At 42.5% G+C, this 13,439-nt stretch overlaps 1 protein-coding gene across 1 annotated transcript in view; it reads left to right on the forward strand.

Annotated features, from left to right (window-relative positions):
- The first annotated feature begins 1,961 nt into the window (after positions 1-1,961).
- LOC125300812 (phosphatidylinositol 3-kinase regulatory subunit beta-like) overlaps positions 1,962-13,439 on the forward strand; it is a 75,311-nt gene continuing 63,833 nt past the window's right edge. The window contains exon 1 of the mRNA XM_048252943.1: positions 1,962-2,429. Coding sequence (XP_048108900.1) covers positions 2,102-2,429 — 328 coding nt within the window. The 5' untranslated portion in view covers positions 1,962-2,101. The remainder of the gene's footprint in view (positions 2,430-13,439) is intronic.

Genomic DNA, 13,439 nt, shown 5'->3' on the forward strand with positions numbered 1-13,439 from the left:
CAGTTGGTTCTATGATTTCGATAACTGGTGCATGTAATTTTGTATGTTCCCACCTTGCTAAAATTGCTTGGGTACACTTTGGCTAAGAAAAAAGTGCTTCAGACAGCAGGTGGGCAAATAAGATAGCAGTACATTAGTGAAACTGGGTAAACTCCTAAAAAGAGGGACTGAGTAAACCAGGCGATGGGAAAATGGGACACAGAGTGGTGAATGCAGGTGATGAAGGTGGAGCTCATAAATCAAATATTCAGTCACAGTGTAGCAGATGCCCTGCAATACTGCAATGAAGAGCTGCACCTTCCTCAGTTCCAGTGATGTGAGGAGACTATTCAGTTCATTCACAGTCTCCTTGAGCAAGGCAGTTGTTCTGGGGAGATATAAAATAAATAAATGAAAGGAATTTGAGAGGCATCTTATTCTTGTTAGGGTAAATGACATGTGAATAATACAGTGTTGGGCAAACTACTTAGAAATTGTAGTGAGCTAAACTATCAGTTACTCTGCCATGAATAAAACACTACACAATACTACCACCCAGTCAAATGTATTAGTAACACAAACACTGCAGTAGGCTAGTTCTCTACATAGGAAGCTACTTTAAATTGTGCCAATTACACATGACAAAAAAAGTGTAGCTTGTGTGGCTAAGCCACTTGATAAATAAAGAAGTTAAGCTATTGAAAAGTTACTTTATTCAGGAAATAGTGAAGCTACCAACACGCTTAGGCTACAAGTAGCAGCTAGCGATTGCGGCTACAGTCTGTGCCACTTGTGTAAAATTCGCCGGCCAAATCTAGTATGATTTATTTCTACAATAGCCTTTTTGTGTCAGTTGTAATCTAAGTCAGTGTTATGGAATATGACTTATCAAGTCTCAGTTCATAGCCGGGTGAACACCGAGTAAACAGCCTAGCTAGCTGGCTACGATTCTCATACAGTAATTGCTCCTTCTCAACTCTCTGGTAATATTCTATTCACAAAATACAACCATTAGTACGGTAATGTTAAATCTTACTTGTGAAAAGTAAATCCCCCGAGCCCTGTTTGAGATGGAAACACTGGGATGGTCCGTCGATTTGAGCAGGAACATGCTGCACAGTACTGGCATCTTGTGTCTTCTGCTGCACCGCAACGAGGAGTATGACCGGTCCAAGATGGCGGCCGCATTTCTCGTTTCCAGCAGCCAATGCAGCGTCTATGTATATTATGTCTATGGCTGCAACAGGCATGCACAAACATGTCCTAAAACAACCCTTAACGTTAAAGGGACTCAAAGTGCTAAAAACCGGAATTTTCCTTTAAATATACCCTATCTGTAAATATTAGATGATCAAATGATTTACAGTTCTATGTAATATGTCATGTTTCATGTTTTTGTAATGTTTCATAGTATACATACAGTGATGCCGGTCTACTGCCGTGAATAGGCTAAATATAACTTTGATCATTTTTATAGCTTACTACTGTATAGTTAACTTTGGCCTTGGTGCCCTGACATGTGGCCTTTGTGCCCCCCACCAAATATGCCCACCTGAAGGCCAAGTGGCCTTGCCCCTAAAATGGTGAAATTCCAAGCCTGTGCATGTGTCTGTTGCCTGCTGATCAGCATCTCTCTCTCTCTCTCTCTCTCCCTCTCTCCCTCTCTCTCCCTTTCTCCATAGACATGCCTTCCTGTTGACCAGGGGGACTGAATGACAGACAACCTAGCAAGCCAATCTACAGCAAGTGGTGCCTCAGACCTTGCAACCTCATTGGTCAGCTACAGGAAGTAACCATAACTAGGTCACTTCCTGTTTCCTGTACGGCCTGAGCACAGAGCTGTGTGTGTTTATTAGAGTGAGTGTGTAAGTATTACGATGGGGATGCCATCCCTCTGTTCCATCATACGGCTCAAGTGTGGCTCTGAGCCAAGGAGTAGCCCACACTGTCCTGCCATCAACACGGGCCAGCACTGACCCCCACACACACACAGTCTAGTCTCTCTCACACACACACACCATACCAGGAACATGGCCCCTCTCCCTGCTAGCTGATAGGAGACTCCCAGAGCGCTCTCCAGCACTGCTGCTGCTCCTGCTGCTGTTCCACCCACGGCCTGCAGATGGCAGCAGGGGACGGCTTCCAGTTCCGCGCGCTCTTCGCGTGGGGGCGTGAGCGGCCTGGGGACCTGGCGCTGGCCCCGGGGGACCTGCTGACGGTGGGGCCAGGGCTAAGCCACGATGAGGGCTACAGGCAGGGGTCAGAGGTCGCCCCTGCGGGCCTGGGTTGGCTCCTGGGGGTCAACGAGCGCACAGGCGACAGGGGCAACTTCCCTGGCACCTATGTGGAGTACGTAGGCAGGGTCAAGACCGATATGCCCACTCAGATGCCGCGTCTACAGAGGCCACTGCCCCCAACACCACCAACACACACCAAGCGAGGAGAGACAGGTGAGTGATTTATTTATACACACACACACACACACAGACACACACACAGACCTACAACCTTGTCATGTACAGTTTGAGATGTGGTCTGTTGCATATGGTTTGATCTGTCTTGTGTAGGCTTTGCCATGATACGTGGAGTGTGCTGTTCTAGATTGTCCTGTACTGAATATTGGAATGGTACTGGAGCCAGTGTGTGGGTTATACTCGTGTGTGTGTGTGTGTGTGTGTGTGTAGGTGGCTTTCATTTATGTTGTGTCATTTATGTTGTGTAAATAGGGTTAGAATGCTTTGGGGCAAGAGAGTTGTGTGTAAATAGAATGCTTTGGATTATGCTGTTGAAAAGAAAGCCATGCATCCAAAGAATGAATCAATTTAAAAAAAAAATCATAGACACAGGCTACTGAACAATCTTCTCCAGAGCAATCCGCATGAATGGACAGACAACCAGTATGAACACTTACGTGTGCACCAACCACCGGAATATTCCACATTGCCAGCTTTCGCTGGGCCTAGCAAAAAAGCTACTACTACTACTATTGCGGCCGGTCACCCATTTAAAATCTTCAGTGGACTGTACCTCATACGCAACGCATCTCGTACCACGTTATTACCGGCCATGTCGACTATGAGCAGGGGCAGCGGAAATTGAAAGTAACGGACTGCGATCGCACAGTCCAGGTTACTGTAGGCAGGACGCAACTTTTAAAAATAACGAATCCCGACGCAGCAAACAACTTTTACAAAACAACTTTTACAAATAACGAATCCTGGTGCAGTAAACAACTTTTACAAATAACAAATCCCGGCACAGCAAACAACTTTTACAAATAATAAATCCCGATTTTCACTCCTCTGCTGTCTGGGGCTTTTGCCAAAAGCACGAAATACAAGCCACAGTGAAAAACGGGGGTCTTCTGATCCTATAAATCTAATGAAAGAAATGTGCACGTGGCACTTCAGTGCTGTAGCCTTACAGCTGTATGCGAAGAATGTCCTCTAGTTGTAACAATAACAATAATTCATTAGGACAATTTTAGCTAAATCATTAAATATTTTAAATTCAATGTACAATGCGAGAAAAAAAAACCCACAATAACAATGTCAGAATCAGGAATTATTTGAATGAGACTTTTACTTTTGCACTACCTGGCTGACAGTCTTTAAAGTAAGCTAGTTAAAGCGATGGTTCGGAGTAATTTCACCCTAGGGTCCTTTGCACCATGACCCCGAGCCAAACACCCTCCCAGAATCTGTTTTCCCCTGGTCGAACCCTGGTCGAGTAGCGCTGTCAGAAACTAATGAGTTTCTGCAGGTGTAATGGAACCAACTTTAATCTCGTAAATGACCCCACTAATAATGCCCTGAATGGAACGAAACTTCTACAGTAGCACAACTATGTTCTTTACTCATAAAACGAGGCATTGAAAAGTTTGTAAGTACACCAGGAGTTTATTTAAATAACACTTGCCTGATGGATGCTACTATCTGCTACTATACCGCTGCGTCGACGTTACTTCCGTGATTTGGGAAAAGCCCATAAAAGTCCTGGCAAGTAAATTTCCCATTGAAATGACTGGGATTTTATGGATTTAGGTGAAGAGAGTGTACACATAATACATTTTGATCTGTACCATGAAGGGAAAACTGATTCAACTATATAAACTGAATTTTTTCTGAAAGCTTAGACCCTCAGGATGTGATCTAACATGACATGAAACATGTCCCACCCTCCTCATTAATATGCTGCCCATGCATAACACATTGGGTATTGTTAAATTAAGTGTATTCTGATACATTTTGGGCTGTACCATGAAGGGAACACTAATTAAACCATTAACGTCACTAGGAAGCTACCCTGGAAATCTAGAGTTCTCGCGAAAGCACAATATGAATTGTCTCTGCGAGGAACTCTGGCAATGAGTAATGATGCATGTTACTTTTACCCCTTGCATCGCAAGGAACCAATCACATCGGTGTATCTGATATAGGCAGGCCATGAGGCGAGCTAAACAGATGACGACAGCCCTGCAACAAATCAGTCAGTAAACATTGGTCCATTGATTATAGTGGAAGCTAATTGTTGCAGCAGACGCAACACGAACGGAACGCTTCAGTTATGTGCCTGGTGTAGCTCAGCCCATAATCTTTGTAGATTACCAGGGTCTGGATTTTCCAGGCTAGATGAGATAGATAGATAGATACTTTATTGATCCCCAAGGGGAAATTCAAAAAAGACTAAGGCTACTAAGAAGAATGGCAGTAGAAATGAATATTCATATCTGTTTAGGTGGGATTGTCAGTAGAAATATATATTCATATGTGTTTAGGTGGGATCGTCTGTAATCTGGCAATTTATGAACCATGATGGTGGGATACTCTGGCTAAACAATTTACAAACATGTATGCAGGCTACTGACATAAATAGTTTACATTTCGGCCCAAACATGTATGCAGGCTTCTGACATAAATAGTTTACATTTCGGCCCTAAAGTTCGAGACCATATAGAAATGTGTTTCAATTTAAAAACCAGATTACTCAGGTACCGATTATTGTACAGAGGCATGCTTTATATCCTCATATTCGGTAAGGCCTGCTGTTTATTGTGATATATGGTTTGCCATGTGTTGAGTGAAGAGTTGGTGAGATATTTCACCAAGAGTAATGGGTGTGCAGAATTCAGATTAAACTTCATGCAAATTCATGTTAATTTTCTCCTGAATCATTTCAGAGCAACTTGCCGCTAATGTAATTGAAAAGCTTAGATTCCCCTCCTTCATGTGATAGGTTTCCTTTGTGGACAGACTGGGTGACATTAACATTACCAACGTGTTTTCCAATTAAGAAACAAGTATTAATGGACAATAGGATATTTCTTTCTGTGTTAATATTGACAAGCTGAAGTGCTAGCCAGCTACCTTGCAGTTAACCTTACGTTCGTTATTGACCAGCAGATGAACAGCTAGAGCCATATGCCACCCTGCATTTGTTGTCATGTTTAAATTGTGGAATTTTAACATTACTTCACCTTCGACTTTAACTTCCCTCCAACATCTACATGCTCAGGCTAGCACAGCAGCTGTAAACACAGCGACTTCATCTGCATGCGTGAACCGACACATGTGCAGTCAAATCAGACAGGAGACCCATGAGAACCTAACGTCAGGAGACCCATGAGAACCTAACGACACATGAGCACTCAAATCAGACAGGAGACCCATGAGAACCTAACGACACATGAGCACTCAAATCAGACAGGAGACCTATGAGAACCTAGCGTCCGGGAGGCGCGCGAGAACCCCTAACGAAAGGAGACCCAGAGAACCTAGCGTCCAGGAGACCCATGAGAACCTAACGACACATGAGCGCTCAAATCAGACAGGAGACCCATGAGAACCTAACGACAGAAGACCCATGAGAACCTAACGACACATGAGCACTCAAATCAGACAGGAGACCCATGAGAACCTAACGACACATGAGCACTCAAATCAGACAGGAGACCCATGAGAACATAGATAGATAGATAGATAGATAGATACTTTATTGATCCCCAAGGGAAATTCAAAAAGACTAAGGCTACTAAGAAGAATGGCAGTAGAAATGAATATTCATATCTGTTTAGGTGGGATTGTCAGTAGTAAAATATATATTCATATGTGTTTAGGTGGGATCGTCTGTAATCTGGCAATTTATGAACCATGATGGTGGGATACTTGGCTAAACAATTTACAAACATGTATGCAGGCTACTGACATAAATAGTTTACATTTCGCCCAAAACATGTATGCAGGCTTGACATAAATAGTTTACATTTCGCCCTAAAGTTCGAGACCATATAGAAATGTGTTTTCAATTTAAAAACCAGATTACTCAGGTACCGACATTGTACAGAGGCATGCTTTATATCCTCATATTCGGTAAGGCCTGCTGTTTATTGTGATATATGGTTTGCCATGTTTGAGTGAAGAGTTGGTGAGATATTTCACCAAGAGTAATGGGTGCAGAATTCAGATTAAACTTCATGCAAATTCATGTTAATTTTCCTGAATCATTTCAGAGCAACTTGGTCGCTTAATGTAATTGAAAAAGCTTAGATTCCCCCTCCTTCATGTGATAGGGCTCCTTGTGGACAGACTGGGTGACATTAACATTACCAACGTGTTTTCCAATTAAGAAACAAGTATTAATGGACACAGGATATTTCTTTTCTGTGTTAATATTGACAAGCTGAAGTGCTAGCCAGCTACCTTGCAGTTAACCTTACGCTCAAGCATTGACCAGCAGATGAACAGCTAGAGCCATATGCCACCCTGCATTTGTTGTCATGTTTAAATTGTGGAATTTTAACATTACTTCACCTTCGACTTTTAACTTCCCCTCTCCAACATCTACATGCTCAGGCTAGCACAGCAGCTGTAAACACAGCGACTTCATCTGCATGCGGAACCGGCCACATGTGCAGTCAAATCAGACAGGAGACCATGAGAACCTAACGCCAGGGAGACCCATGAGAACCTAATCCACACATGAGCACTCAATCAGACAGGAGACCCATGAGAACCTAACGACACATGAGCACTCAAATCAGACAGGAGACCTATGAGAACCTAACGTCGGGAGACGCATGAGAACCTAACGAAAGGAGACCCATGAGAACCTAACGTCAGGAGACCCATGAGAACCTAACGACACATGAGCGCTCAAATCAGACAGGAGACCCATGAGAACCTAACGACAGAAGACCCATGAGAACCTAACGACACATGAGCACTCAAATCAGACAGGAGACCCATGAGAACCTAACGACACATGAGCACTCAAATCAGACAGGAGACCCATGAGAACATAGATAGATAGATAGATAGATAGATACTTTATTGATCCCCAGGGGAAATTCAAGGTCTCAGCAGCAAACATACAAGACAAACACATTCTTTAACAGCAGAAGAGTAATTAAAGTATATAATATAAAAACACAACTAAGCAGTAAGGACAGTAGAAGATAAAGAATATGCTAAATATACTAAAATACAAATTATACTAACACTTAATACAATATATAAAAATATACTAAAATACAAATAACAAAATTACAAATTATACTAACACTTAATCTAAATCAATTCTAAAAACAGTATCCACATAGTGGTGGTGATTAATAAATCAGAGACGCTTGCAATGACTGAGGCAGGGGACTGAGCCTGTGATTCTCTGTGCATAGTAAGGTATGGTAAGGTGCTCTAAGGTGCTCTGTGTGAATGAGTGTCATGGTGGTAGTGCAATGGTGATAGTGGTCATGGTGATAGTGCAAAATGAGGAAGTCAACAGTGCAACAATGCAGAAATAAAGTAAAGGAAAGTCTATACATCTATATATTTAACTATTTAAGAAAATGTATAAGTGTGGCCACAGTTCGGGTGTGGCATGGGGTATGCATATGTGCTAATGTGCTAATATAGCACGCAAACAGTGAGGGCATAAACAGTGGTACAAGTGGCTAGTGGACAGACAGTACCAAACATGGAGGGGATGAAGAGGCAGACAGACCATGCAGAGAAGTCTATCTCTCCTCTTCCCTTAAGTGAGGCATTGAACAGTTCAATGGCCCTGGGGACAAATGACTTTCTCAGTCTGTCAGTTGTGCAAGGCAGTGGCGAAGTCTCCAGCTGATCAGGCTCTTCTGTTTAACAATAGTGCTGTGGAGTGGGTGACACTCATTGTCCAAGATGTTGATCAGTTTGTTCAGGGTCCTTTTGTCAGATAGTGAAGTGATACACTCCAGTTCAGCTCCCACTACAGAGCCAGCTTTCCTTACCAGCCTGTCAATTAAGCCCCACATCCTTCTTCCTTTGTGCTTCCACCCCAGCATACTACTGCATAGAAGAGGACACTGGACACAACAGACTGGTAGAACATCCTGAGGAGCTTACTGCACACATTGAAGGACCGCAGCCTCCTCAGGAAGTACAGCCTGCTCTGCCCTTTCTTGTAGAGTGCATCAGTGTTGGCTGACCAGTCCAGTTTATTGTCCAGGTGGAGACCCAGATACTTGTAGTTCATCAATGTGAACTGGTAGCAGAGTGGGCTTAGACCTGCGGAAATCCACCACCATCTCCTTGGTCTTTGAAGTGTTAAGTTGAAGATGATTGAGTTTGCACCATTGCACAAAGTCCTCCACCAGGCTCCTGTACTCCTCCTCCTGCCCGTTCCTGATACACCCCACAATGCAGTATCATCAGAAAAACTTCTGCATGTGGCATGACTGTGTTGTAGCAGAAGTCAGATGTGTACAGGGTGAACAGGACTGAGAGAGCACAGTTCCCTGTGGCGCCCGGTGCTGCAGATCACAGTGTCAGAGAGACAGTTCTTCAGTCTGAAACTGTGGTCGCCGGGTCAGGTAATCTGTAATCCAGGTTACCAGGTGAGCCGCCACACCCATCTGCAAGAGCTTGTCTCCCAATCTGAGGGGCTGGATGGTGTTAAAAGCACTTGAGAAATCAAAAGAACATGATTCTCACAGCACTTTTCCCCTTGTCCAGGTGGGAATGTGTCCTGTGTAGAAGATAAGTGATGGCATCGTCCCGCCCACTTTCTCCTGGTAAGCAAACTGTAACGGGTCTAGTGCATGGCGCCTGGGGTCTGAGCATGCCTAAGACCAATGGCTCCATTGTCTTCATCACATGTGATGTAAGAGCGACAGGTCTGTAGTCATTAAGCTCACTAGGGTGTGGCTTCTTAGGGACAGGGGTGAGACATGATGTCTTCCACAGTGTTGGAACTTGTCCAAAGCGTGGGGCTCAAATTGAAGATGTGCTTCAGGTGGTTCCCCAGTTCAGCAGCACAGGCCTTGAGTAGCCTTGGGCACAGTCTGTCAGACCCAGCTGCTTTATTGCTGCGCAATTTCTTAAGTTGGACTGTCACTTGATCCCTTTGTAATGGTGAGGGGGTGTAAGGAGGAGGGAGGGTGCATCTGGGATCTGTGTGTGTCTGATGGCTGTTGACTGAGGTTGTCACCTCATTGTTCGTGATCACCATGTGGGGAGGGGTGCAAAATCCAGTGATGGTGGGGGCAATAAGATAGCCTGTGATGATGGAGGTGAGTGTTGCTGGTATTGAGGGGTGTGAGGGTGGGGGATGGTGGACAGACCACGCCATTGGAGCTGGAGCAGGGGGAGTCAAACCTGTTGTAGAAGTGGTTCAACTGGTTAAGCCTGTGCAGGTCCCCCTCCACAGAGCTGCTGTTCTTCTTCAGGCCAGTGATAACCTTCATGCAGTCCCATGTCTCCTTCAAGTTGTTTTCCTACAGCTTCTGTTCCACCTTCTTTCTGTAATCCTCCTTAGCTTCCTTCAGCTTGAATTTGAGTTCCCCTTGCACGCGCCTCAGCTCTGCCATGTCCCCCTCTCTGAACGCCATCTTTTTCCTGTTGAGAAGGGTCTTGACAATTGCTGGTTACCTAACGTCAGGAGACCCATGAGAACCTAACGTCAGGAGACCCATGAGAACCTAACGTCAGGAAGGGGCAAGTGAAGGTGGAGCCAGGGGGTGATATTATATTTTGATGGACGGATAGATTGATAGATAGATTGATAGATAGATAGATTGATTGATTGATTGATAGATTGATGGATAGATTGATAGATAGATAGACGGATAGATTGATAGATAGATAGATAGATAGATAGACGGATAGATAGATTGATAGATTGATTGATTGATTGATAGATAGATTGATAGATAGATAGATAGATTGATAGATAGATTGATAGATAGATAGATTGATAGATAGACAGATTGATAGATAGATAGATAGATTGATAGATAGATTGATAGATTGATAGATAGATAGATAGATTGATAGATAGATTGATAGATAGATAGATTGATGGATAGATAGATTGATAGACGGATAGATTGATTGATAGATAGATAGATAGACGGATAGATTGATAGATAGATAGATTGATAGATAGATTGATAGATAGATAGATAGATTGATAGATAGATAGATTGATTGATAGATAGATAGATTGATAGATAGACGGATAGATAGATTGATAGATAGATAGACGGATAGATTGATTGATAGATAGATAGATAGACGGATAGATTGATAGATTGATAGATAGATTGATAGATAGATAGATTGATTGATAGATTGATAGATAGATAGATAGATTGATAGATAGATAGATAGCGGATAGATTGATAGATAGATTGATTGATAGATAGATAGATAGATAGATAGACGGATAGATAGATTGATAGATAGACGGATAGATTGATGGATAGATAGATAGATATATAGATGGATAGATAGATAGATAGATAGATTTATTGATTGATTGATACTTTATTGATTCCCAAGGGGAAATTCAAGGTTTGTTTTGATTTGTTGAACACTGTGATCCTGAAGGAGAGGCAGGCTGGAATTTGACGGTAGGGTTACACGCGGAAAAATAACTCGCCATTTATTTTAACAATATCATCGCGTTATATCGTTGGTGTGAAAGAATTTATTTATTCATTTATCTGTGTTGCGCCACGTTCTGCCCCACTTTAAGCCTATTGGCTTAGAAATCCTCATTTACATCTACATAGCGCGGGGGCGACTCTCCATGTATGTGTGGCATTTTAAAATAACGGTGGCCAGCAAGGGGACATATGCAAAATACAGCTCAGCCTTTGGTGTCTGCATGCATAGAAAAAACATTAGCTTGGATTTATCTGCAGAATTTCCCTAGCCTAGAAATCTAGACGCACCCTAGCGGCGGCAAATTAATTTGCTCAGCCTGTACGTCTAGTAGCAAACCATAGGGATTTCTATTGGCTGATTGGATCGCCATCCAATCACAGCTCTATTTTGTTAGAGAGTCTTAAAGCGGGCTTAACAGGATGGCGACAGTCCTCGCGACGGTGAACAACAAGAAGGTGGCTATGAAACCTAAGAGCGTTGTTTAAATCGGCGTTGGTCCAACTTTGGAGGAGTTGGACTTGTGCTTTTCTTTGAAAGTTGAGCCAAACAATGCACTTAAGTCATTCCTTTCCAAGAAGGATGTATTTGCCGTTTTGCCGACCAGATACGGTAAAAGTTTGATATATCAACTTGCTGCTCTTTGTTCTGATTGGTCGTAGCGCTGGCCTATTGCATGCCTAGGCAGTTTGAAAGACAATTCTATGCCCGCCCCTTGGATTAAGTGAGGTGAATGGGTCGATTCCAGACTATACATTTCAATGATATAGGTTGGCCCGCCAGGCTAGAATTTCCTTACATTCAGCAATGTAAGTTACAAACCCATTTTCTACAAGCCACATGTCTTCCTAACATTCCAACATTTATTTACGAAATAAATAAAGAGAAAAATAACTTTGTTCGTGATCTATCACTGTCTCACTTGATCTTTAGTCTCTAGACCCAGAGACAGTTGATAATTTAACCTAACATAGTCTACTAGTTCTACCAAAACTAACACAAAGTTGCTGAACGTGTGTTTTTTTTTATTGACTGAGTGATCCGCACAAGCATTCCAATGCGCCTGCCTGTACGTTGTACTTGAGCAAATGGCAAAAATAGATAGATAGATAGATAGATAGATAGATAGATAGATATACTTTATTGATCCCTAGGGGAAATTCAAGAAATAAACACTTGACTTAAAATAAACACTTGACTTGACTTGACTTCAGGTTAGTTTGCAACAATATAGAAGTTTAACCATAGCTGCTACTTAGTTAGCGAACATCAACAGCTGTTCCCATTCACTTTCCATTTACTGTGCTAACATTAGCTAGCTAGCTCGGTTAACAGGCAAAATGAAACTATTTATTCTGTGTCCGAAAGAGTGTTTCATTGGCACCACACACAAGCAATGGCAATAAAATAGTACACAAATTATATTAATATTTTGATATTGCTTATTCAGAGACAAGTTTATATTTTGACACACCTAGGAGTCCGTAACTAGTGCCAGTTTTGATGTGTGACAGCTCCCGTAGTTGTAAACGGTAGCGATTGAGACATTGGGCTATATTTAACGGTCTGAAACGGAAGTGTCTTTCCGCGAAAAGCATAAAGTCGCTTTGTGGGCGGATCTTGGGCGCTGATGCTATTTTACCGGTGGGATATTTGACTGTTCGCCAGGCACAAATCTAAAAAATGGGGTGGTCTGAAGTAGCTACATTAATCATGGGTGTGGTTTGGGCGTAACGTGCAATAAACCAATCAGGGCGTCATCTCACATTCCCCTTTAACAACAGGCACGCTTGTTCCATAGCTGATTGCTATTATGGTATGTATTTGCCAGGCGCAGCCAGGAGCCGTTCTGGCTTATAACTTTACTGTTCAGTTAGGAACACAGTCAGCTATTGATTTTCCTCATGACAAAATGTAATACAGAATTGTCACAAAAGACATACTTTTCGATGTTTTTGGGATCACACTGAATCAAAGTTATGAATGCATGGTGATATTTTTTGCTATGTACAATGTAATCTAACATTACCTATCTATAGACAATGCATATCTTCTGTCAGTTAATCTTTCTCCCCGTGCTCGCTAGGGCATTTGGGTTAAATGGCATCGCATGCAATTCAACATCACGCTCCTTAAGTCATCTAATATTTCCTAATTTATGTCATCAACACATCCGCGATTCGTGAAAATGTGTACGCTTAGATTTCACATCTTAATGGACACCACACCGATTTCCCTCGAGTGGTAATATTTTTTTCTTGAAATTATGTATGGTTTACGAAAATGGGAACTATGTTGTATAGATGAGTGGAGCAAAGTGTGCGCTAGCAGCACAGGCTGCCTGTGAGAAATAGTTTCAAGTTGACCTAACTTTCAACTCTTGCACAGTATATCCCATTAACTGCATGACAGTAGGCTATTTACAATATTTTCTGTTAAGTAGAGTTTGTAAACACTTTATCATCAACTTAATGCAATGCGACAACATTAGCTTGAGCAGGAGAGAGAATGAATGGGTGCAGCAACTACAGAAATTGT

This window comes from Alosa alosa, chromosome 9 (assembly GCF_017589495.1).
Source record: "Alosa alosa isolate M-15738 ecotype Scorff River chromosome 9, AALO_Geno_1.1, whole genome shotgun sequence".
NCBI classification, from domain to species: domain Eukaryota; kingdom Metazoa; phylum Chordata; class Actinopteri; order Clupeiformes; family Clupeidae; genus Alosa; species Alosa alosa.